The 26,390-nt window shown below is 38.0% G+C and overlaps 1 protein-coding gene and 1 long non-coding RNA gene across 5 annotated transcripts in view; one reads left to right on the forward strand and one right to left on the reverse strand.

Annotated features, from left to right (window-relative positions):
• Positions 1-10,355: 10,355 nt before the first annotated feature.
• On the reverse strand, positions 10,356-12,890 carry LOC116587825. Its single transcript, XR_004284660.1, has 3 exons — positions 12,733-12,890; positions 12,216-12,429; positions 10,356-10,783 (listed from the first exon to the last, which is right to left on the reverse strand). It is a non-coding gene; the product is annotated as an uncharacterized LOC116587825 (long non-coding RNA).
• A 91-nt stretch (positions 12,891-12,981) lies between these two features.
• The window catches only part of ADGRB3 (adhesion G protein-coupled receptor B3), a 739,102-nt gene continuing 725,693 nt past the window's right edge, over positions 12,982-26,390 (forward strand). For 3 of the 4 annotated variants that reach the window (XM_032340376.1, XM_032340375.1, XM_032340373.1), the window contains exons 1-3: positions 12,982-13,729; positions 15,132-15,296; positions 16,399-17,170. In XM_032340376.1, the coding sequence (XP_032196267.1) occupies positions 16,414-17,170 (757 nt within the window). In that variant the 5' untranslated portion in view covers positions 12,982-13,729; positions 15,132-15,296; positions 16,399-16,413. The remainder of the gene's footprint in view (positions 13,730-15,131; positions 15,297-16,398; positions 17,171-26,390) is intronic. The other variant, XM_032340374.1, reaches the window with a different exon arrangement.

Consider the following 26,390-nt stretch of genomic DNA (forward strand, 5'->3'; position numbering starts at 1 on the left):
ATATCAATTAGCCAACAAATTTTTATGGGATGCTGTCCCAAAAGCTAATACTGTGGCATAAGACAACATTCTGGCCCTCTAAAAATGTATATTCTAATAGAAAAGATTCTAGTTGTATGTTACTGGACACTGTATGTAAAATGGGCTTATTTAACACTGTCCACTAACTTGGATAAACCCATAAGATATGGAGGTATCATTGATTATGAAATAATAATTAACGTTTTGAATGATATAATCCACTAAAATGTCCATAAACAGAGTGTGCACCTTGTATCATACATTCTTTATATTCCTTCCATTGACAGAGGTGATTGCATCATGAACTAGAGACATTATTGTTAAATGCCCCTTTTCTTCTTCCACAGGCACCTTGAATCTGAACAAGCTTAGTGAAAGCTTTGACTAATAGAATAATGTCAGCTGTGATACTGTGCCAACTTCCAGACATAGGCCTTGATATACTGGCAGCTGTCTTTTTCTGAATACTGACTCATGGAAGGCGGCTGCAATGCCATGTGTAAGATCAAGTAAGCCTATGGAGAGGCCCATGTGAAGAGGGACAACAGCTCCTGCTGGGCTCCCAGCCAATAGCCAGCACGAAATGTCAGTCATGTGAGTAAGCCTTCTTCGAGGTGGATTTTTCAGATAGAGTTGAACTGTCTATCCCAGACAATTGCAAGGCACAGAAACAAGGTTTCCCACTGGAAGAAGTTTGCATATTTATGACAAAAGCAAAGGGCTGGTATTATTTTATCATGTTCTTAGAGTCCCTTGTGACTCTTTCTTTTTAAATATTTTATTTATTTATTTGGCAGAGAGAGAGAGAGACCATGAGCAAAGGGGAAGAGGTAGGGAAAAGGGAGAAGGGGGCTCCTTGATGAGCAAGGAGCCCAATGCTGGACTCAGTCCCAGGACCCTGGGATCATGATCTGAGCTGAAGTCAGATGCTTAACCAACTGAGCCACCCAGTTGCCCCACCCCCTCACACACACACACACACACACACACACAGGATAAAAAAAAATCCAATTGTTTGTATGTCTATATATATATACACACACACACACACATATATGAATAAATAAATAAAAACAAATAAATAACTCCATCAAGTATTATAATTGACTGTCACTTCTATATGAGCCAGCACTATACAGATTCACTAATAGATGCCTTTATTCAAATACAGTCATCCTTACTATATCAAACCATTGACAAATTCTATTGATTTTACCTCTAAATGTCTTTTGGATACTCTTTCTCCATCTCCATTAATGCCACCAATGTCACTAGTATATTTGCCTCCTCGCTTGTTTCTTCACATCCATTCTTACCTTCCTCAAATCACTCCTCATACTGAAGTGAGAATAAACTGTCAAAAATGTAAATCTGAGTAATTTATTTCTCTGTTTGCCATCCTTTAATCAATATTGCTATTGAAATAAAGACCCACTGGTTTTTTATCCTAATCTTTATCAACAAATTCAATTGCCACTGACCCCTTCAGTCTTTTTATTCCCCTCAACCTTTCTTTCCTTTTCTAGAATGTGTTCTGTTCCTTCCTACCTCCATACCTCTGTTTCCCTAGCCTGGAATGACTGGTAGTCTCTTACTGTCTTTCAGATCTCTGATCAAACACCACTCTTCGCATAAATGTTCTCTGCTCTCTCGTCCCAGGTCTCATATTTCCCTTCTCCCACCACACACACTCCACACCTCTCATAGCGTTATACCTTTATCCTCTGAAACATATGACTCATTTACAAGTTATAATTAGGTAGTAGCTAACTTTTAATTAGCTATCTCTACCAATAGAAGCAATCATCACAGGGGCAGGGATTATTCCTATTGCCTCTTAAACATCTTACAATGTGTCTTATGTGGAACATGTGCTTAGTAAATATGTGTTAAATACATCAACAATTAATTTATTTCTGGGAGTTGAAAGCTTTTTGTCCTCATATGGAAAAGCATCAGATATTCATCCTTGTAACTACAGAGTTTGGCCAACTAGATACCTAGTGAATGTTTGTTCATTTGAACTAAGCAAATAGATATTATTTTGTTTCTATACTGGAAAGTTAAAATATGAAGTTCTTTTAACAATTATGACATCAAAGAGGTGTGACAAACTGAGACAAATCCAATGGAAAACAGCCATAAAGATTAGAGGCTCTGGAGACCAAGTCACATGAGAAAGGTCTGAAGGAAATAAAATGTTTGGTCCAGAAAAGAGACAACCCTAGTTGTGATACAAATATATATTACATAATTGCTAAAATTATACAGTTACATAAAATGACTCCAATGGGAAAAGCTAATGCCAGTATGTGGAATTTACCATGTTGCAAATTTCGACCAATTCCTTCACTAACTATTTATTAAGCAGTTACAATGTGCTTTGCATTATGTTAGGCAAGAGTATATTGTGATGGGCCAATGAGGAAAACAAATAAAAAGCAATAAAAAATTAAAAATGAGCAAATATTATAAAACAGACAAATAATTATCTTGAAAGAGAATATAAGAGAAGAGACCACACATCAGGTGGTTTTAAAAAAAAGAAAGCTTCCTTAAAGAGAGAATTTTTGTTAGTAAGAATGCAAACTGGTGTAGCCACTCTGGAAAGCAATATAGAGATCCCTCAAGAAGTTAAAAATAGTACTATAATCAACAATAACCAAATTATGGAAAGAGCCCAAATGTCCATTGTTTGATGAATGGATAAAGAAGGTGTTGTGTATATATACAATGGAATATTACTCAACCATCAAAAAGAATGAAATCTTGCCATTTGCAACAATGTGGGTGGAACTAGAGTGTATTATGCTAAGTGAAATACAGTCAGAGGAAGACAAATACCATATGTTTTCACTCATTTGTGGAACTTAAGAAACAAAACAGATGAATATAGGAGAAGTGAAAAACAAGAGAGAGGGAAGTCTTAAGAGAATCTTAACTATAGAGAACAAACTGAGGGTTGATGGAGGGGAGGTGGGCAGGAAATGGGCCAAATGTGTGATGGATATGAAGGAAGGTACTTGTGTTGATTACCAAGTATTATATGTAAGTGATGAATCACTAAATTCTACTACTGAAACCAATATTATACTTTATGTTAACAAACTAGAATTTAAATAAAAATTTGGAAAAGAAAAAGAATTTTCAAAAAGAAATCTGAAGGATGAGAAAAGTATAGCCAATGAATGTCATCCCAACAGCAAGAGAAAGAAAGATCATTCCTTATATAGGAAAGCTATATATGGGGGGGGGAATGGTGTCTTTTAAGCACAGAAAAAGGTTAATACAACTTGAGCATCATAAGTAAGCAGTAGGGTGGCTCAGGATGAAAGGGAAACAAGCATCAGATGATGCAAGGCACTGTGGGCCATGATTAAGGGGTTGGATTTATTATATGTGCCACTAGTAATAGGGTTAAAAAAATGAAACAAAAAGATTTTCAACATTTTTTTGAAAGGACCTAATTTTTTTTCCCTTTGACCAAAATTGATTGGGAGTAAATTAAAAAAGAATATTTAACACCAGGTGGGAGGTTATTACATGAGGCTAGGGAAAAGCTACATGCTTTGGAAAGAAAGATGGCAGTGAAAAGGAAAGGAATGTTAGAATTGAAATGTATATGTTTGAAGTGGGTTAAAGGTTTAGTTTCTTTCCTCCCCAAATTCATATGTTGACTCTCTACCTTTAGTATAATGGAATGTGATTGTCTTTGGAGATAAAATCTTTAAAAAGGTAATTGAATTAAAAGGAGGTGTGGGCCCCCATTCAATCGGACTGGTGTCCTTATTAAAAAAAAAAAAAAAGAGAGAGAGAGAGATTGGGATATGCAGACACACCAGAGGTATAGCAGACATAGTGGGACCACCATGAGAAGAAACAGCAAGAGCATGGCCATTTGCAAGCCATGAAGAGATCTCAGAGAAAATCCACTATGCTGTCACATTGACCTTGGATTGTAGTCTCCACAACTGTGAGAAAATAAATGGCTGTTGTTTAAGCCATCCAGGTTGTGATATTTTGTTATGGCAGTCCTAGCAAACTAATAAAATATGGAACAGGTAGCATTCATCAAGGGATTGAATGTGAGAGTGATAGAAAAAGAGGCAGAAAGCAAAATTCCCATGTTTATAGGATGAATAATTGGGTGGGATAGTGGTATTATTTCCTGTGATGGGAAGATGGAGGGAGAACACATCTCTTTGGAGTAATCAGTTTTGTTTTGATTACCTTAAATCTGAAATGACTGTGAGACTGAGAGATATGAGACTGTGAGATATCCATCAGATAACTGACTACCTAAAAATCTAGCACTCGGAAAAGTTTTTCTAGCCAAAGAAATACATGTGTGTGACTATGTGTTTGTATGTAACAATGTATGTGCATATACATTCTTTTTTGTTATTTTATTTATTTATATATTTATATTTTAATTCCAGGATACTAAACATAGATTATTATATCAATTTCAGGTGTACAATATAGTGATTCAGTAATTCTCTACATTACTCAGTGTTCATGATAAGTGTACTCTTTAATCCCCATCACCTATTTCACCCATCTCCTCACCTATCTCAGCTCTGGTAACCACCAGTTTGTTCTCTAGAGTTGAGTCTGGTTTTTTTTTTTTTTTTGGTTTGTTTCTTTTTTTCTTTGTTCATTTGTTTTGTTTCTTAAATTTCACATGTGAATGATATTATATGGTATTTGTCTTTCTCTGACTGACTCATTTCACTTAGCCCACTCTCTACATCCATTCATGTTGTTGCAAATGACAAGATTTCATCCTTTTTATGGCTGAGTAATATTCCATCTCCAGAGAAGATATATAGATGGCCAACAGACACATGAAAAGATGCTCAATATCACTCATCATTAGGGATATGCAAATCAAAACTATAATGAGATACATCACCTCACACCTGTCAGACTGGCTAAAATAAAAAACAAGAAACAATGGGTGTTGGCAAGGATATGGAGATATTGTTGTTAACAAAGCTAACTGGTACATCTATTGTGGAAAACATGATGGAGGATCTTCAGAAAATGAAAACTAGAATTAGTGTATGATCCACTAATTCTACTACTGGGTATTTACCCAAAGAATATGAAAACACTAATTCCAAGAAGATATATTCACCCCTATGTTTAGTTTATTGCATCATTATTTACAATAGCTGCTTTATGGAAGCAACCCAAGTGTCCATGGATAAGTGAATGGATAAAAAAGAAAAGGTGTATGTATACAATGGAATATTACTCAGCTGTATATACTTTCTTACAGTACCATTTGGTATTAAAGGATGTATTAGATCACTAAGGGAGAGATGGTAGAGAAATGAGGGAATTAGATTTAACAGTTATCCCTAAGGAACTGGCATTTTATGGTCAAAAACAAAAAGTGACTGCAAAGTCAGTGAGGTCTAGAAGGGTATGGTAAAACTGGAATCAAGATGGAAAGAAGTGGTATAGGAAGAAAAATAGTGTTAAAAGTCAGAGTAAATGAAAAAAGAAATTTACCTATGAACTTGGCAACATGAAGGCCTTTAGTGACCTTGGCCAGAACTTTTTCAGTGGAACAGTGAGGCTGGAAGCCAATTAGAAGGAATTGAGAAATGAGAAAGAAGTGAGGAAATGAAGTAGTTGTGATAGACTTCTTTTTAAAGATTAGTTATGAAGGGGAAATAAGAAATAAGGATTGTTAATTAAAAATTGTTACAGAATGGCCATATTGCTTTAAAATATCTGCATACTGATATAAATGATCCAGGAGAGAGGGAAAGATTTTTGGTTGTGTGAGAAACAATAGAAATCTAAGATACCTATGGAGGGCATAGCTTTTGAGATAAGAGCAATATCTCTGTAGAGACTATAAGAAAGGAGAAAACAGGCAAAGACATAGGTTTAATGATTTTATTATGTAAGATGAGGGAGTTCCCATATGATCACATCTGTTTTATAAGTGAAGAATAAAGAAAGTTATCAGAATTGAAGAGTCGAAGGGAAGATTTAAGATTTAATAATCAAGGAAAAGTTACAAAATATTCATTGGGTATAATAGGAGAGTGAGCCCATAAGTGAAAGTTATAAGTGACAGCCTGTGTGGTGAGGCCATATGAACCTGGTGATTATGAATACATTGAGACATCAGGTTGCCTAAGGGTGTGAATTTCTTCACCAGTGTTGTTCTTCATGGGTGTGGCTCAGAGTCAGTGGTTGAGTACAGTACAGTATGCACAGTGATTCAGCCGTGGAAATGTAACAGAAAGTTGAAAGTTATAAGTAAATTATTATAATAATTGGCTGAAATCCACAGAATATGCATTAGTTACCTATGGTTATATAAAACGTTATCCCCAAACTTAGCAATTGGAAACAATAAACATTTGATATCATATAGTGTCTGCAGATCAGGAAACCAGGAGCTGCTTAGCTGAGTGGTTCTCATTCAAAGGCTTTCATGAGGCTACTACCAAGATATTGTCCAGGACATCTCACAATCTCACTGGGGAAACTTTCACTTCCAAGTTCACGCACATAGCTATTGACAGGCTTGGAAGATAAGCTTCTAATCTAAGTCACTTGTGGTTCTCCATAGGGCTGTCTCACAACAGGGCAAGGGGCTTACCTCAGATGAGTGCTATAAGGAAGAGTGAAAGAGCTCCCAAGATGGAAGACAGTCATTTTATATCCTAAACATGGAAGCGACATCCTATCACTGCTGCCTGCTCAGTAGAAGCTAGTATCTAAAGCTAGCTTACTCTCAAGTGGAGATGATTACACAAAGGCATGAATAACAAGAAGTAGGGATCATTGAGGGACATGTTAAGAGGCTGCCTATCACAGAGGATAAGGAGGAAAGAAAAGACAGGAGAAGAAAATAGTGGGAATGGATTAAAGATCTGAATTTTCTGGAAAACTTGACTCCATGTGGTCATTGACCAGGTGAGTTTACAAAAGTAGGAGACAATAGGTATAGAATTGGAAAATTAAATTTGAAATATTGGAGGTGGTGCAGTCATTGGTTACGACCTCTTTAGTTTAAGACCACAGGAAAATGTGGTTGAGTTGGTATGAAGGAAATACAGAAATTGATCTGAAAAGATAGACATATGCCATATAAGCCATCTACATGGATACTGAAAACATGAGAAGACTGGAAGATGGATGGAGAGAAAAACTGAGTGGCTAAAAGATTGCATGAATAAAAAGCAAAATCTGTAAGTCAGTAAGAAGAGAGCAAAAAAGGAAGAGGTGAGGCTACCAAAGGAAAATTATATAACCTCCAAGAAAAAGGGATATAAAAGTGAGATAAGAAGTAAATATTCAAAACCAGTAATAAACAACAAAGACAGAAACCCCATCTACCCATAAACCCTAGTTAATCAGAATATGGGAGAAACATGCATGTTCCACTTGACATGGTTGCAAGAGAATGCCATGTCCTCACAAAATAACAGGCTTTAGTCAGCAGAAGATATAGAGAGAACATTCTGCATAAAGGTGTGTTGGGATAAAAGAGAAAAGAGATCTAAAAGTCCAAGTGAGGGAATCTGGTGGGAAGAGAAATGGTACGAAGAATGAGTCAGGACTGGTAAGGTACAGAGCTGGAGAGACCCAAGAGTTCAGAAATAATAGGTGATCAATAGACCTCAATCTCTGGTGTTGATTCAGGTCAACAGATATGCAGGTCCTTACAACTTAAGTTCTTATCATCATTGTTCATAGGGTTGGGACTCAATCCAAGAGGGGAAAAAAAAAATTGATCACAGTGAGGGAAGGCTAAGAATGTAATGAGTTGTCTGCATTAGCAGGTGGCAGCCCGGAAGGAAGGGTAAAGCTGGTAAAGCTATGCAGGTCTTAAAAATTAAGACAGAGTATAACATTTCCAATGTTTGAGTGAAAGAAACAGTTTTGATTCTTCCCAGCCTAGAATTTTGTTGAATTTTTCTCTCATTGCTTCCCTGCCTTGTGAGATGCCTTGTTTTATTTAGAAGATATGAAGAGGAACCATAGTCAAGCCCTTTCCTGTAAGAAACCAAAGTCCAGAGAGTGCACAGTTTCTTGTCCATAACTAGATATATAACTAGTATCAGATTCAGGGTAAAAATGAAGAACCTTCATTTCTAGTTCATTTGAAATCCTAGGAATTAAAGGAAGAGGTATAAATATAGCAACTTTTATATAAATAAGTAGATAAAAACTACTGACAAGGGAACAATTGGGGAGTGAATTTATATTTAACCGCAAACATATTCTGAGCTTCTGAAGTCATATTTTCCAAGACACTTGTACAACACACAAAAGTGACATTATGTGTTACCTTACCTATGGCATTTCCTGAATCCCAAGTGAAGTCTTGGTAATTGATGGCCAAAACCTTTTACCAATTTAAGTGTTTTACATGTGCCATTGTAGAGGGAAAGAATGGTAAAAATGGAAATTTGATGCAAACGGCCTCTGGTTAAAAACTGCTCTGGCAGGGCACCTGGGTGGTTCAGTGGGTTAAGCCTCTGCCTTCGGCTCGGGTCATGGTCTCAGGATCCTGGGATCGAGCCCCGCATCAGGCTCTCTGCTAGGTGGGGAGCCTGCTTCTCCCTCTCTCTCTCTCTCTGCCTCTCTGCCTCTTTGTGGTCTTTCTCTCTGTCAAATAAATGAATACAATTTAAAAAAAAAAAAAAAACCAACAACAACTCCTCTGGCTATGAGTGGATGGGGCAAGGTTGGACTAACTAGCCCAGGATAACCATCATTTCACATATCCCTTTGTTCTAGTCTACCCTTCTTCTTCCTTTTTTTTTTTTTTTTTTTTAAGGACTTCTGTCACGTAGTTTCTATTCTGGGATGTCCGATTAGAAAATGGTCAATTTGTTTTTAGATAGGGAACTGAGAAGAATCAGCTTTTTTCCTGAGAAATTTCATTATTTCATAATAAGAAGAAAGAAGAAGGGGAAGAAGAAGAGTAAGGGGAGGAGGAGAAAGAATATGGAGAAGTTCTTTCAGTTCATAGTAAATATGCTAACTTTAGGCATAAGGTACGTACTCACCCATTTAATCATGTAGTATTTTGATCATTTATTTTATTTTATTTTTTTAAGATTTTATTTATTTGTTTGACAGACAGAGATCACAAGTAGGCAGAGAGGCAGGCAGAGAGAGAGAGAGGGGGAAGCAGGCTCACTGCCGAGCAGGGAGCCTGATGTGGGGCTCGACCCCAGGACCCTGAGATCATGACCTGAGCTGAAGGAAGAGGCCTTAACCCACTGAGTCACCCAGGTGCCCCTATTTTGATCATTTATTAACACAAAATATTAATATATTAGTTGACCATAGTAAATAATAGTTAAGGTTCATATCTCTGAAGTTGTTACATTAATTTCCTTTCATTTTGGAATTAGTGGTTTTTCAAAGTCTGTGGGTGTGTACTGGAGACATTAAGTATTGAAAAATTAAAGCGTATTGAAAAGGAATAATCTACCAACTTATTTGTGCTTTACTTTACATTTTTAAATTTTATTTATTTCTTTTTTATTTATCTTACAACCCTGAGCTCAAGACCTGAGCTGAGATCAAGAGTCGGACATTTAACCAACTAAGCCACCCAGCTGTCCGTTTGTACTTTTTAAAGCCTTACTGAAGAAAAGTTCTAAAATTTGAAAGTGGTAATATATTAATATTGCAAGACTATGAGAGAAAAGGGTGAGGGGGAAGAAAATACTTTCTAGAACTAAGTAAGCATATTCAAAACATATTCTTGTCATTTGAGTCCAAGAATTGTGCAGGTGATACTGAATTTAGCAATGATCCTGGAAGATGGGGCTCTTTTTTTCCTCCCCAAAGATAGAAGGAGAAAACTGCAAAAAATAAAAAGCAACGAAAGAGAAAGATTATACTTGGAAATCTCATTCCTCTGAAGTAATCTTTAAAAATGTATAAATAGTAGGAGAGATACATTTAAAAGACTTCAACTTTACATGCTTGGGCCAATTTAAAATACAAGTTTATATTCTGATGTGTTAACACTGGTTTCTTAATAGTCCTTTTGAAAGTTGGCAAGGAAACTTAAGTGAAAATTAGTTTATACAATTAATCTGGAAGTTTGGGGGTGAGACTACTTTATTACTAAAGAAAATTAAAAAGGAACCTAGTGAAACCATGCTTCCAAATACATGTGTAATAACTGAAATATAAATGAACACATCATATATACATGTATGTGAATGCACTTAATATAAAATGTATGCATATATACACACATGTATACATAGTGTGTGTATGTGTAAATTATGGGTCTGTGTTTGTATACATACCAACGTATGTACACAGACACACCCAGGCACGTGTAAGAGGCAAATGAAGGCTCATAATTGTAATCTGAAATGGTGACTTTTAAAATGTATTAAAGCATAAAAACAGACCAATCTCAATAGGGAGGAAAGGACACAGAGAGGCTACAGTGTGTAAACTGCTGCTCTTTTTATTGTTGGGTCAATATGTCAGCGGTGCTTTCACATGGAACATAGTGCAGACATGAATCAGGGTGGTTCTTCCTTGCTTTGCCTTCGGATTGTGCTGTTGTCAGGGTCCAGAGACCAGATTCTCCATATATGATTCTTTTCGTGATTCTTGATTATGACCCCCTGAGGAAGTCAGACCAGCCTGGGGTTACTGGAGATGGTGTCTTGCTTGGCGTATTTATCATCCACAAATCATCTGCTATAAATATACCTCAGCAGGATCATCATCAGGCTGGCTCAGTAGCCTGCAATTTATGAAGGTTATGGGAAACAGTGTGAAGGGTGAAGTGCTTTATTAAGGGTGGCTTTCTCCCTGACCCAGCCCTGTGTTCTACTTGAATATAAATGAACCTGGGAATGAGTACTCCTTTCCATTTAGGATTAAGTCTTTTTAAATTGTCCCTTTCAGCTGTTATTCTTATGTTACTGTGTCATGACTTTAAGATTTTTCTAAGAAACATCAAAAGCACAGTGTTTGAAGATAATGTGAGAAATTACTAGATGCAAGATAGATATATATCTAAACCTCACATTGTTTCCTCTCCTTTTTCCCATTTTGGAGCATTTGTCATTAATCTCTATATTCGCTTGTGGCAAAATAACAGAACTGACCAAAATGTCTTGCAAATACCATAATTATAATCTCTACGGAAGTTGAAATAGAAGAAAGGTGATTCTCCTTTGTATTGCTGAATGTTGTTTGTTTTTAAAAGAAAATGTTTTTGCTTCAGACACAATGTTTTGGATTATGCCCTAGACATAAATCTTATTTTCCTTTCACATTCCCCTAAATGAATAAAAAATATTGTAATGAACCAAAAATGACACAACACCAAACGCCACACAGGCTGCTCTCTCAGCCAGTGAATGTTCCTGGAACATGGTTAAAGCTTGTTGGTTGGGGAATGATTAACTGTTTCCCTTACAGGATGTTATTCTGAACACTTGTCCTAGAAGAGAAAGCCTTGAAGAGGGTCACCCCATTAATATGTATTAAGAAGTAAAGGGCCAATTTTAATATTTCAAACAACTTCAGTGAATAAAAGATCATTGGCACCTTTCTGTTTTCCCTGTGGTCCTCTTTTAAAATGATGTTCTTCACTCTCCATTTGCCCCAAGGGAGAGGAACAACAAGAGGAAGAAAAATGCCGAAAGAGTACAGAGAAAAAATGATGGAAATCTGTTTTATTCCACTTCACCTGCTGCTTAAGCCACTCACCCTTAGAAAGACTGAGACACTTTATATATGAATTACCCCTTGCGGTCTGCCTCACCATATTACCACACTATTTTGCCACTTGTTTTGCAAACCACCAACTGCGTTTACAAGTAGAGACATAATCAGTAGGCGAATGACCTTTTGCAGCATTGTATCTGAAGCTCGCTCATCAAATGCTTGTCAGCCAACGGTCCGGGGGGCTAAATAAATAAATAAAGATGGGGAAATTTATCTTTTTTTTTTTTTTTTTTTGGCTGCTAAATTGAGACTCTGGTAGCCTTTCCTCCCCATTTCCCTCGTTTTCTTTTTCTTTTTTTCTTTTTTTTTTTTTCTACCCCTGTCCACAAACCTGTTACTAGGGAAACTTGAAAAGGAATCAGATACATTAAGAAAACAAAAGTTTAGACCCCACAACCACGATCCCATTGCCATGCAGAAAGCAATGCAAGATGCCCAACCTCAGTCGCCGCACCGCGGTCCTGACAAAGCCTGTATCTAGCCAGAACAAATAAGATGTTAATTGCAGCCTCGCTGAGAAAAACTAGTATTGTTCCAGCCAGAGGGGCACGCAGCGTTTCAGGAGCCGAGATATGCCCCCTCCGCTGAGGACCGGATCAATTCATCTGAATCCCGGTGATGAAATGACAGCTCTTCAGCTGCGACAAGTTCAGGCTGAAAGAAAGAAAGACGATCAAGTCCAGTATTTACTTCCCACCGGGCAGAGTCTCCTTCCAGTCCTCCGCCCCCCCCCCCCCTAGTGAGTTTCTCTTACAGTCGGTCGCCGCCAGCCCCAGCGGTGGGAACTGAGGATGCAAAAACCTCCCAGACGCAGAAAATACTGCTTTCGGGACGTGCTTGGTTTTGAGTAGCCGTGACGTGCAGGCTCACCGCGGCCCTGGCTGGAGCACCGAGGAGCCCCCCCACCTCCCGCCCGCCTCTCTCCCGCCCTCCCGCCGGGCCTCCCTCCTTTCTCACCCCGCCGCTTCCCTCCTCTTCTCTCACACACACCCGCCCGCGCCCTCGGGAGGCACCACTCCGGGAAGGCACAGCCGGCGCGCCGCGCTCCTCGAGCCTCGGGCCGGCCGCCGGGCGCACGGCACGGGTGCTAGCACGGGGCGCGCGGCGCCCGGGGACGCGCGCGCGCACGAGCACGCGGGAGACCGGCGCGCGCCGGGCGCGCGCACCCCCGGGGACGCGCACCCCCTCCCTCGCGCGCGCCCCGGGGAGAGCGAGCGCCGCGCGCCGGCGCGCACACCCGAGACAGAGCTTTACTATCTCGCTCCCTCTCGCGCCCCTCCTCGCTGGGCATTCAAACAGCTTTCCGACATCACCAGCCAAGGATTTTTTTCCCCCCTCTCCTTAGTCGCGGTCCGTCCATCAGTACCTGCGGGGGGGAGGAGGAGGAGGAGGAGGGAGGAAAGCGGAAAGAGGAAAAAGCATAAGCTTGAGCCTTCCGATCCGACCACGAATACTCCTGTAATAAACCCACCGCCCCAACAAATCTGCCTTAGCAGCCGCTGCTGTCGCCGGTCACTTCTCGTCTCAGCGCTTTCTTTGCTTCTTGGCTATTCGGTTTGTTGGGGGTGGATTTGATCAAACAGATCCTCGCCTTTAAGCCACTTGCATTTTTTTGTTTGTTTGTTTCCTCAGAGTCTCTCTACGGGGGGCTTCTCCCCCGCCCGCACCCCCCCCCACCTCCGTTGGAGGTTGGATTCAGTTGGATACGGCGTCAGGCTCCGGGGTCCTGGGGGCTTTTTTTTCCTACCGCTCCCCTCTTTGGATCCCCCGCCCCCATCTTTTGCTTCTCTTAAGTGTGCATTTTAAAAAATAAATCCTGATTTTTGAAGCTGAGCCGGGGAAAATGGGCAACGGTGATTGGGACCGAAGGGGAGTCTCTCCGTCACTGTTGCTGGGACGCGTGCCGGTGCTGGTGTCTTAGAGCAAGAGCCTCCCTGAGCTTTCGGAGTGGAAGGTAAGGAAGGGGGTCCGGGGTCACCTTCCCTCTGCCAGGGGTCGCCGGCGAGGAGCTCTCCGTCTAGGTGTGTGCGGAGGGAGGACACGGAGAGGAAAGGCTGTTGCTGGCAGATGGAGGGGCTGCGAGGAAACCCGACTGTCTGCATTTACTTAAACGCCGCAGTTGAAAAGTTAGAGAAGTCTGTTTTTCCAGAGATGTGCTGGGTCGGAAGGAATAGACAGGGAGACCTAGAAAATCTGAGGGTTGTGTGTGATCGGGGTGATTTTATGGGGAGAAATTTTTAGGTTAGAAGGAAGTTAAGAGAAGGGGAGGCAGTGGGTCTTCTATTGGGGGAAAAAAAAATAGTGGAGTGATGGCGCCGTCTATGTTCGACTAAACTAAAGTGTCACCCAGAAAAGCAGTTTTTGAGAATAGCTAAACTAAATGCCGGGTTGCTTCTCAGCAGGTGACAAATAAATAAATAAATAAATACAACATCCTTGAGACCTTGGTAGCCGTCCCTTAGACACCCCCCACCCCATTCTTTCTTTCTTAAAGAGGGAAATACAATTGTTTGAACTGGCCCTGCAGTCGAGGGCGGGGGTGGGGGGAACGGCAGAGTTCAATGATTCATTTTTGATTCTTTAGAATAAAACAAGGATCCGTATACCAAGGCTTAAGGATTAAAATAAAGAGCATTATGTTGAGGGGGCTCTCTTGAGCAAGCTTGAAAGTGAAATCAGAGCTATTTCCTCACTCTTTCTAATCCTTGATGAGCACAGCAATGCAGACATGCACTGTCAAATAAATGGAAGCAAAAGTACCGGATTTCATTAGGAAAAGAAATACGACCTCTTTTTGAGTTACCTCTTATAAAATGAAGCCCCCTTTCATGGATGGAATTCCTAATTTAGACACTTATTGTCACATTGGCTCTCAACGCCTACACTCTATCCTGAAGAACACTGCGCAGACCTGCATTGCCTGCAAAGTGCTACAGCAAAAAAAGAGGAAATTATTTCCAAAATTTCCTGCAACTTTACCAATTTTTTAACCTTTAAATGCTCATTGGCTTTATTTTATCAAGAAGAAAATGCATTATTCATTGAGCTGTATGCTTGAAAGAGAGAACGCTGTTTTGATAGTCCCAGCAGTTCTGATGTTATTTTAAACTGCTGCTATATAGAGATTTAGAGTTGGGGCTGTTTTCTCCTATATCAAGACATAGAATTTGAATTATGATCTGGAAAATGCAGATCTATCTTCAGGGACTTCGGTCACTGGTATTTGTGTGCATGCGTTGGTGTGTGTTATGCAATGGGAAGGAAGAGGGTTTTATCCTTTGGTTCAGAGAGGACCCAGGCAAAGACATGAAAACTCTTAACTGTCTATATGTCTGTATGTCTGTCTCTGTTTACAGAACAGTGGAAGAGACTGCAGCCTAAAGACTTTTATAATTAACTTGGCATCACTTTTCTCAGCTCAAAGGCTAAACAAAAAAGCAGTGTCATTTATTCTAAGAAATAACTTCTTAAAGGTTAAAGCTGAAAAAATTCGAGTTATTTTTGGATAACAACTTACAGAGGTAAATATAACCAAGGATTACTTTATTATGCAAGGCCAGGTTAAAAAATATAAAGAAAAGGAGCTTTGGAGCTCTTGTTGGAAAGAGAGCAATTCAGTAATTGAAATCTGCTAGGAAAGAAAACGCTCATGTCTTTTATCTACCATGTGTAAATCTTAAATTACAGTAGATAACTCTAGATAAAATAGCCCTAATTAAAAAAAAAAAAATTAAAAGGCTGACGCCGGCTCAATTACTGTGGTTCTGGGATTTTTTCACTGACATCGCCTTTGGATACAGATACTAATACAGTGATCCACTTTATGTATCCCAAGAGGGCATGTCACATTGAAATGACTGCCTTAAATCCTGGTTCTCACTGGTGATGTTGAACAACAAGTCTTTCCCTTGTATCTACCCATCTATGCCCTTTCTCAGATGATGGTTTTAAAATTCTATTAATCCACATGGATGCCAGTGTTTTTGCACAGAAATTCCCATCAGTTCACATGGTGGTCCCTGCAAAGACAAGTGTGGACATTTGGGAGATGATGTTTCATCCTCAACAAATTATCTTTCATGTTTTTTAAAATTGTGGCTATCCTTTATAGAAATTGCTTTCCATATTTAAGATAAAAGAAGTAATGTGATGACAGCTGTTCCTAGATTATCAGATTAGATTTTGTGTGATGATGTTTACTGTAGGCCGAATGAGAGAAAATGTTGTATATGTTGCTTAAAAATATTTCAAAAATTAAAATTTAGGTTATGATATTTTAAAAAGATATGTTTTCCTCTTTTTTCAATAGAATCATAATTCACTTGGAGGACATCCTGGTAGATAAATTAGAGCATTCCTGTTAATCATCTATTAAATATTATTTTTAAATTGAATGTGGGGAATTTGGCCATTGTGAATGACCACGTGAGGGCGCTGTTCACACAGCAACAGATAATTTCCTAGCGTTATAAAATAAAAAAAAAAAAAAATTACCTGCCCTTCTTTTAACAAGGGTTTTTTACTGAAATCTTGAAAACAGCTGGCTGTAATATTGGAAGGAGTTTCTTTTTTAAATGTGCGTAGACTCCTACTTGCATTTTACTTTCATTGCCATTTTTACAGGCCAAATGACATAGGATGAAGGCTGTTCGTAACCTGCTGATTTATATATTTTCCACCTATCTCCTGGTTATGTTTGGATTTAATGCTGCCCAAGACTTCTGGTGTTCAACTTTGGTGAAGGGAGTCATTTATGGATCGTATTCTGTAAGTGAAATGTTTCCCAAAAACTTTACAAACTGCACTTGGACGCTGGAAAATCCAGATCCAACCAAATATAGCATTTACCTGAAATTTTCCAAAAAGGACCTTAGCTGCTCTAACTTTTCCCTCTTGGCTTATCAGTTTGATCATTTTTCCCATGAAAAAATAAAGGATCTTTTAAGAAAGAATCATTCTATAATGCAACTCTGCGATTCCAAGAATGCTTTCGTTTTTCTACAGTATGATAAAAATTTTATTCAAATACGTCGGGTGTTTCCAACCAATTTCCCAGGATTACAGAAAAAAGGGGAAGAAGATCAGAAATCTTTTTTTGAGTTTTTGGTATTGAACAAGGTGAGCCCGAGCCAGTTTGGTTGCCATGTATTATGCACTTGGCTGGAGAGCTGCTTAAAATCAGAAAATGGGAGAACGGAATCATGTGGGATCATGTATACAAAATGCACCTGTCCTCAGCATTTGGGAGAGTGGGGGATCGACGACCAGTCGCTGGTTTTGTTAAATAACGTGGTGTTACCCCTGAATGAGCAGACCGAGGGCTGCCTGACCCAGGAGCTGCAAACTACCCAGGTCTGCAATCTTACCAGGGAGGCCAAGCGACCGCCCAAAGAAGGTAAGTGCCCAGCAGAGAGGGGGAGATGGGAGGGTGGGGTGTTGGGAAATGGCATTAAGATGTGCTATTTCAACACAAGGGCTTAATCTTTGGTCTTTAACTCTGTCATCTTTGAAGTCTTTTGATTTGTGATCTTCACTAGTGAAGGTCTCTTAGGCTGGTTTTGGGTTCCAGGATTTTAGAATGGGGCGGCGAGGGTAGGAAAGCCCTCATCAAGATGCCCTGGTCGTGTGTCAAAAACGTGGAGCCAGTTTGCAGTGGAGGTTGCTGAGGTGGGGGCGGGGGTCTTTATTGGCTGCAGCCCCTCGGGGAGAATCTACCTCTTCACAATCACGCTCTCAGGCACATTCCTTGAATGGGATTTGTAGGATATCTACTTGATGCTACAGCCCTGTAAAAAGTACACTTCCCTTCCTCTCACCTTTGCCCTCTCTGTCTCACTGTGTCAACCAAAACCCCTTTAGCTGTACTGCCCCACGTGGGGGAAGCAGGACTAAAAGATGACACAAACTCAGTAAAGTGCCTGTGTGGACTAAATGACTTTCAGACACCTGAAGACAAGCGTGTCCCCCCTCCCCGACGGCGCTATAATTGGAAAAAAAAAAAAAAAAAGTGCTTCACACAATAAATCCCGTGTGCTTGCTCTTTCGAAACCCCACTGGGAAGCGCAAAGTCTGGGGTCTCCTTGCTGTGAAGCCACTTGGAGGCAGGTAGAATTAAAGCACAGGCTGATCTTGTAAAACCTAATTGCCCTCTTGCGTGATTTTTGCTCTCCTTGGTCCCTTGTTGATATACACGAGGAGCGTGTCAGAGATGAACTGGATGGAACAAATAGTGCAACGGAAATGCAGAGGAAAAAGAGAAAAGTACAGGAGTGATTTATAGCTTTCTCCCAGTCCCCAGTGGGGGAGCTACTAGAGTATTTCAGATTGTGGATTACGTTTAATAATGCAAGAAAGCTGACATATTTTTGAGAAAAATGACTTTCCTGTTTGGAAGGTTAACGGATGTGTTCCATTCCTTTGAGGACACGGCTGATGCGTATTCCTTCTCCATCCCCAACCCTGCAACTAGAGAGTGTGTTGATTTTTTATGCAGGAAATGTTTTCTGATTGCCACAAAGATCCCTGTCTGTGGAAAGGGACAGCCAAGCTCCAGTCCCTCTTTCCTCCCCCTCCCCCAACAGAAGTTGTCTTTGTGGCCAATATAAAATTGACACGTTGTTGGAGAATTTTCTTTAAGGGTAGCCAAGGCTTTGTAAGGGGTGGGGGTGGGAGGGAGAGAGAAGGGCTTAACTAGCTAGATGCGGTTTCTCTGCTGAAAGCAATCTGGGGGATGGGGATTATGGAAGAGCAGTAGTACACGGGGAGAAGATGTGTTAGAAAATAAATTCAGACTAATGGCAATGAGAGAGGGTTGAAAACCTTTAAGATTTCTACAGGTCAGTGTTTCACTAACAGCTGTGGCTGAAGAAAACAAAGTGGTTTTAAATTACAGGAGTTCTTTTCTCTAGTAAAAATCCCAGAGAAGCACTTGCAACTGCAGGGATGGTATTTAACACCATTTAAAACTAATTAGTGTCCCCTAGAATAAGAAGCTACAGTACACACAGAAAATGTGATGCTACAAGCTGGCTAATAAGACAATTAACACCAGAAACTAGTATTTGTCTGTTTGTTTTATTGCTGTTTTAATAAAATCTAGAATCTCTTTTATCGGTGGTTACAATTCTGTCGTGAAATTGACTGCCCGTGAGGAGTGGGAAAGTGAATCTAGTTTTGGAATGTTTTTTTTATGAATGGTAGCAAGTCATGAAAACAAAGTTGTGTGCGCATTAAGCATGATTTTCAAAGATTTTGCAGGTCATGATCGTGAGATGTAGGTTGAAACAGTGCTAGGATTTATAGAAGTTGGACTCGATTGTCATTTGTTTTGTAAATGAGTAAGAATATGAGTGATTTTAGACATTCGATGTATAACATGTGGGACCATGTCTATGTCTTTTGGCTAATTAGCTGGCAAAATGAGAAAGGAATAGCTCCAAAACAAATAACTGATTATGTTAAAATTGTTATCATGTTAATAGAACTGAACTAGGAAAACTTTATATAATAGGAGAAGAATATATGCTGTATCAGTAAAATGGAGCAGTCTGTATTCTCTTTATTCTAAATGTGTGTCCTTTAATTGTTTGGGTATTCTGAGTCAGAAAGGTAAGGATAAGTAATTCCTAATGACATAATTGTAGCTGATGCGTTTATAAGTAGTTCTTATATATTCAGCATTCCTTACCTCATTCAAAGATATTTTTGACTATGCCATGTTGTAGGAAAAGAACGTGAAAATTTTGCAGACTCTTAATTTAGTAAGATTTATGCAAAATATATTAAATCTTAAATGTTTTATATAAACGTTATGTAAAATCTTATGAAAGAATTATTTAATACCATTTCAAATAAACTACCACATAAGGATATTAACAAGGTTAGAGGTTAATAATTAGATACAGTTATGCTACTCATACTTAATTTTATTCCAAAATGTCTTTACTTTATATGGTAACGTGTAATCCCAGGTTTTAAAATAAGTCTTTAAAAATTCTACTTACATTTTACATTAATAAATGATTTCCATTTTCTATAGAAAAATAGACTATCCTGTAAGTCATTAAGGGAATAAATACACAATTATTCTCCATAGTTTTTCTTTTTCTTTTTTTTTTTTTTTTTTGCCATAGTTTTTCTTCACTTCTTTTTTATTCACTGTAATAAGTACTGAAAACCTTGAGTGGAAATATTTTCCACATCCATTACATCACAGAAGTGGCACAAATTGGACAGAAGACTCTTTCCATGCAATAGATGCAATTCTAGGTTGTTTTGTGCAGTGCTGGTGGTGATGGGAGTGGTGTACCAAAAGTTGAATATTTTGAATGTGTCCATTGAAATCACAAAATCATATTTAGTTAGTATTTGAGGAAATTATAGGCTCCCAGGACTGAGCTGTTAATTTTGTTGACGTAGGATTTCTACTAAAATGTCTGTTAATAATACATTCATGTACTGAAGAATTTCATAGCCAGAAAACAGCAAGAAGAAAACTACCACTGTTTGTAGTGATGACACCAGCGATTACAAATGTGATCTTGAATATATTATAAAAGTAAATAATTGGACTGATGTTTTATTAAAGTATTAATTAGTTAAGTACTAATACATTTAAGTATCTTGTTTTTTAAGATCATTTTTGACATATTTGAGGATGATATATGATTGTAAAAACTTCGTTGCCATTCCCCAATTTTTATGTGAAAATTTGAAAACCAAGTAAACCGACAAAATGAAGCCTTTTAAAATAATGATGTCTTATTTCAGGCAATATAAAAAAATACTGTCTAAATTTAATGTATATAACTTTTTTTTTTTTTCCTTAAAGAAAGCTCAAATGATATTGCTGTTACCTGGTTTTCAGATGTAAGTCTGGGAGGTACTGGCTTGTATTCTTGAGGCCTTTACTAGATTTTATAGGACTTTTTTTTTTTTCCTACCATAGATGATTCTGGATTAGTTAAAATATATTACATATAGAAATATTAGTTAAAATATAAGATGTGCTATAAGATCTTACTTCTTACCACTTCACCTAAAATAAGCAACTAAAACAGTTTTGGCAGAAAAATTCTCTACCAGGGTATCTAAGTCACATAATAAACCTTAATGGAACCTTTGTTTCCTGCTTACATCAATGGTGCTACTTATGTGGAGGGAAATTGGGATCCCTGTATAGATTCCAGGAAATCTGAACACACATACTCATTTGTCTTTTCACTTTGCCTGTACTAATCCTTGATATTCTGTCACCCAACAGGAAGACTCACTATGTGCCTGTGTAAAATCTAGCCCCGGGTTGTGTGTGCATCTAGAGCAATTTGTGTCTCAGTGTGTTTTCATTTCTTTCTACTCTTGCTTTTTTTACCCTCAGAACGGTTCAGCACCTTTCACCTTCCTCTTTACTGTCCTTGAATCTTACTTCCTTTGTAAATGCCATGATCCCACACACTCTACTGGAATGTAGAAGGGCATATTGAGTCTGTTGTTCCTTGAAGATGCAGAGCCTGAGAGTTTCTCTGCCCCTTGGCTGCATCCCATAGTGCTCTGCACGAACTGTACTTCTGTTCTAGCATTTATCATGCTGCGGTTTGCGGTGTATTTTCTGTTTATATTTCCGTCTCCCTCCACTAGACCTGGAAATTCTTCAAGCATAAAGAATGGGTCTTCAGTTGTCTATGACATTCTTAATAGAGCTTCAATAAATATTGAATGTCAAATGATCAAAACAAAAAAAGATCTCAATAGGAAAGATAGCAATACTTGGGCTACAATCAAAAGAATAAAACTACCTCATTTGGGGAAGGAGGCCACTTTTTACTTTCTGTCTTTTTAGGGAAAGATGGCTACCATTTATTTATTTATTTATTCCTATTCCATTAATGTGTTATTTATGCCAGTTTCTGATCTCAACGTATTATTTAACATCACTTTTTTTTTTAAAAAAGATTTTATTTATTTATCAGAGAGAGGGGGAGAGAGCGAGCACAGGCAGACAGAATGGCAGGCAGAGGCAGAGGGAGAAGCAGGCTCCCTGCTGAGCAAGGAGACCGATGTGGGACTCGATCCCAGGACGCTGGGATCATGACCTGAGCCGAAGGCAGCTGCTTAACCAAGTGAGCCACCCAGGCGTCCCTTAACATCACTTTTTAAACAAGAGGATGGAACCATTAGAAAATATTCTTAATTTATATATAATATATATATTACAAGACTTGTGGTTCATATAACTTTCTACATATGACTATCTACAAAAACAATGGTAAGAAAATTTGCCAGTTTCTGTTTAACTCTTTTCATTTCTCTTTATGTATCTCTTTTCTGACTCTAGCATTACTTCTACAGTAATGACATTTCCCAGTCCTCTCTAGCAGTTTGAAGACAAACATGCAGACTCTTTCTAAGAAAGAGGAAAGGAGGATTTGCATGTCAAGTTCAGTGCTTCTGTTATTCACTCCTATTTAATAATCTGTAACATGTAATAAGAGTAGAATATCATTAAAATTATAGTCCTGATCAAGTAAAATGCCATAATTTTCATTTTTGCCATTTTTGAATTTTGACAATTTAGGATATCTTATCTATCTATCTGTTAATAAAACAAAATTCCATTATATGGCAACCTATTTTTTGTGGGTGATAAATTAAAATATTAACATGAAAATTTGTGTGTGGGGATGCCTGGGTGTCTCAGTCAGTTAAGACTGACTTAACTGAGTCAGTTAAGACTATCCCACCTTTGGGATAGCCTTTGGCTAGGTCATGATCCCAGGGTCCTGGAACTGAGTTCCTCATCAAGCTCCCTGCTCAGTGGAGAACCTGCTTCTCCCTCTCTCTTTGCCTCTCCACTTGTGCTCTCTCCCTCTCTGACAAATAAATAAATAATATCTTACAAAAAAAAAAATTTGTGTGTGTGCACATATGTTCCATGCTTGTACACATCTGTCAAGATATGTCAGTAGGTTTTATGATAGTTGTAGATATATGTACTGGAGGTTGGTTTTTTTTCTAAAATTGACAAGGACATTAAATTTATTTAGAGTTCAGCTTCATGCTTTACCTTATGGACTTCACTTCCTAATAGAAGCAATTTTATTGTTAAACTGAAGGCTTTTTATAAAATATAATATTCTTTAGAATAACTGGTATACATTACCTAAAGTCATGTGGCTGTTGGATCTCAAATCAATGTTCATTAAAAAAATAAACTTTTCTTATTTTTCAAAATATCTTTGCTGAGCTTTAAAATCTCCTGTTTCGAGTTTGAATCTACTCTTCCACATCGTAATTGTTACTCCGTATCACTACTTTCCCCTTCTCAGATTGTTAGTGATGCTTATTTCTCAGGGTGTAGGAGAACAGGAAATGACATCATGTATTGAATTTGAAGAACCTAATAAAATTAATGGCTTGGAATATTTTAGTTCCTGTCAGCTCTGTGGAAATTTCCTCCCAAATCAATTAACTAATAAAAATCAGAGAGGTATGCAATTTTTCTAAGTATATCACTTCATTGAAATGCAAGGTATTTATTTGGGTGTACACTTGAGTCCTCTGAATGACTCAGCCTCCTGGTAGCATCCATCTTCAGTAGTAGAGTGTTGAATTAAACGAGATTGAACATGTCAAACACTTGGTCCATTGCTCAAGTTATAGTAGGCCCTCAATTCAGTTTTTGAATGTCTTTTTTATTCCTTTGGCTATAAATGATAGAGGATTAATAATAAATAATGAAGCATACTGTCATTTAATTATTTGAACTTGTTTAGGAATTTAACGCATTTAACAAAGGGTCATTAAGCATCTTGAATGTTTGTCTGTTTTGTATTAGATACAGAAAAGGTAACATCTCAGTACCTGCGTGTTGATGGAGGCATGACTAATACGTCAAATAGATCAAGCTAGTGGTGTGTGAGTCATCCTAGGCCTGGGAAGATGTCCTTTGGATATCATTGCTGATAGCCTGCAAATCCATTTAAATTAAACAGTTTCATGAGTTTTTTACTCTTTGCTGCATTATGCAAAATGAAGTTCATGTTTTGAAATGTATTTTGAAAAAGAATTATTGTGAAATATTAGCCCATATTAAAATATTTGGAAAAAAGGTCGGATCACTGAATTGTGGTCACATACTAGTAAGCCCCAGGGTTCCCCCAAATGCTGATATATTCAGATACTGAAAAGAAAACAAAATTTTTTAATACTCATTTAAAGATTCTGATCTTTTCTTTTTTTTTTTTTTTTTAAAGACAGAAAGTATAATAAGTAACAAGTTCATAATGAATACATTAGTAGGGAGCTGTTTCTTTCAAAATTAAGTAAATAGGAGTCTTTTCTGAAATCTTCCATGTTTGCTGATATCCATTTTCACTATAACCACACCCATCCCCATCACATAATCATTAACGTTTGGAACACCTTCTAGAACATGAAGGTAAAATAGCTACTGTTCAGTTTCTACTATGTTAAATGAAATAATTTGCCTGCCAACCTAATCCTGGATATTATATTCTCTGAATATTTCTTCTGGATAATAAGTTTCTTTGGGAGTATTCTGTTGTTTAGGAAGACAGAGTAACTATATGAATGGAAAAGACACTAGAATACTGATGGGACCAGACGATAATACAGTCGACCCTCAAACACCAGGGAAGTTATAGACACAGTTGAAAATCTGCATATAATTTTCGACTCCCCCAAAATTTAACTTCTAATAGGCTGCTGTTGACGGGAAGCCCTACCAATGATATAAATAGTCAATTAACGTATTTTGTGCATATACACACACAGACACATATGCTGTATTCTTTTAGCAAGCTAGAGAAAAGAAAATATTATTAAGACAATCATAAGAGAAAATACATTTATGATGCAGTACTGTATGTATATAAAGAAATCTGAGCGTAAGTGGACTCCTGCAATTCAAGCCCATGTTGTTCAAGGGTCAACTGATTAAGAATACAACTTAGATACACTTCAACAGAGTAAAAAGCATTAAAACATTTGGGGAGTCAACCAGAGTAGGCTACCTTGATGAAATTACTTTTTAGCAATAAATATGTTTAGGTGATAGAAACGTCACAGAAATATTCTCTCTCCTGGATAATTCATGTTGGGTGGGTGTTAACACGGTATTTCATGACATTTCTACTAGTATTCCTCACTTTTAAGGTAATTTTAAAAATTTTGATAGTTTAAAAAAAATTAATTTCTATGCTTGTGTATCTAAACAATCTGATTTTCAGTAAATGTTTTAAAGAGAAGCCTCCTCTAATACCACTCCTGAGAAAAACAAGGATGTAAAGCATTATAATAAGCATCTTATAAATTTAAAGAATATATTAAAATCTAACATTGAGAAAATGCTTTTCCAGGCTCTGTTTTCCAGGCTCTGTTGCATATATTATTTTATTTCAAGAATAATTGTGTGAAACACATATTATTTGTTCCATTGAACATATAGAATACCCTAAAGACTATGGTTTTCCTTTCTCTAAAAATTTAATACAAATTGGTTCAAATGAAAAACTAGAGAAGTTCTCACCGTTTCTGGAGTGCTTGAATCTGAATCACAAATTCTCAGATATATGAGGGACTTTAGGTGTTAGGTTGTCCAAATCTTACCTGATTAATGGATTCCCAATCTGCAAATATATGATGGGAACATTATTTCAGCTGAATTTAAGTCTTCTTGGAATTTATATTTAATACCATTTCTCTAACATGAAAGAGGCACAGTCATTTAGGACTGTGTGACAGTTCTACTGTTTGATTAAAAAATATATATATATCTGGTATCTAGCCAGATAATAATTAGAGTATACTTCACTATACTACTTAATACAGAGTAGTCTTTACAAATTAAAGCTTTGATCCATTAGACTTTTGTTCTTGTGGTATATATTATTTAAATAATCTGATGTCAATCTCACAGAATAATTTTCAGTCTAAGCTCCTTAAATTTAAAGAGCGGTGTATTTCAAGTTCAGAGGCTGTGTGGATTTACTAAGATGGTTTAGTAACATCTATCTTGGATTTTCATTTCAGTCTCATTTTCTAGGGAAATCTGTGTTTTGGGGGGAAAGCATGTCTTACATTTTTTAGTTATTCTATGTTACACTGAGAAACAGTTTGTTGAGGGTGCTAGAAGAGAGAGGTGCAGACTCCCTTCTTCTGTTGAAGGTCAGCGCTTCAGTGAGGCGGGCTTACCCTTGGACCTCTGGCAAACCCCTCGCCTCTCATCCCTTTTGCCTATGGGGAGTAGGGCTCTCTGCTGTTTCTAACCCTGAGTGCTGTGCTCTCTCTCCTTGGTTTCGCCAAGCACTATCCATGCCTTAATATTTTCTCAAATTATCTTAATTGAGGACACCATTTTACCTTACTGGGATCCTGACTAGTATAGGGGTATATAATTTTGGTGGTGAAGTGGTTTCTGATTTCTTTAGAGCATGGTCGGAAAACAGCGTTTTAAGTTTTGAGCCTTTCTTTTAAGGGGCTAAAGGTCTTACCTAATTATTAGCCCTTTCGCAGATTAGCATATAAACCAGCTCAAGTAAAGGGGGAAATAATAAGAATTTAAAGAATTGAGTTAATGAAAATTAACATCAGTTGGC

The sequence above is a fragment of the Mustela erminea genome, chromosome 4 (genome assembly GCF_009829155.1).
Source record: "Mustela erminea isolate mMusErm1 chromosome 4, mMusErm1.Pri, whole genome shotgun sequence".
In the NCBI taxonomy this organism is placed as follows: domain Eukaryota; kingdom Metazoa; phylum Chordata; class Mammalia; order Carnivora; family Mustelidae; genus Mustela; species Mustela erminea.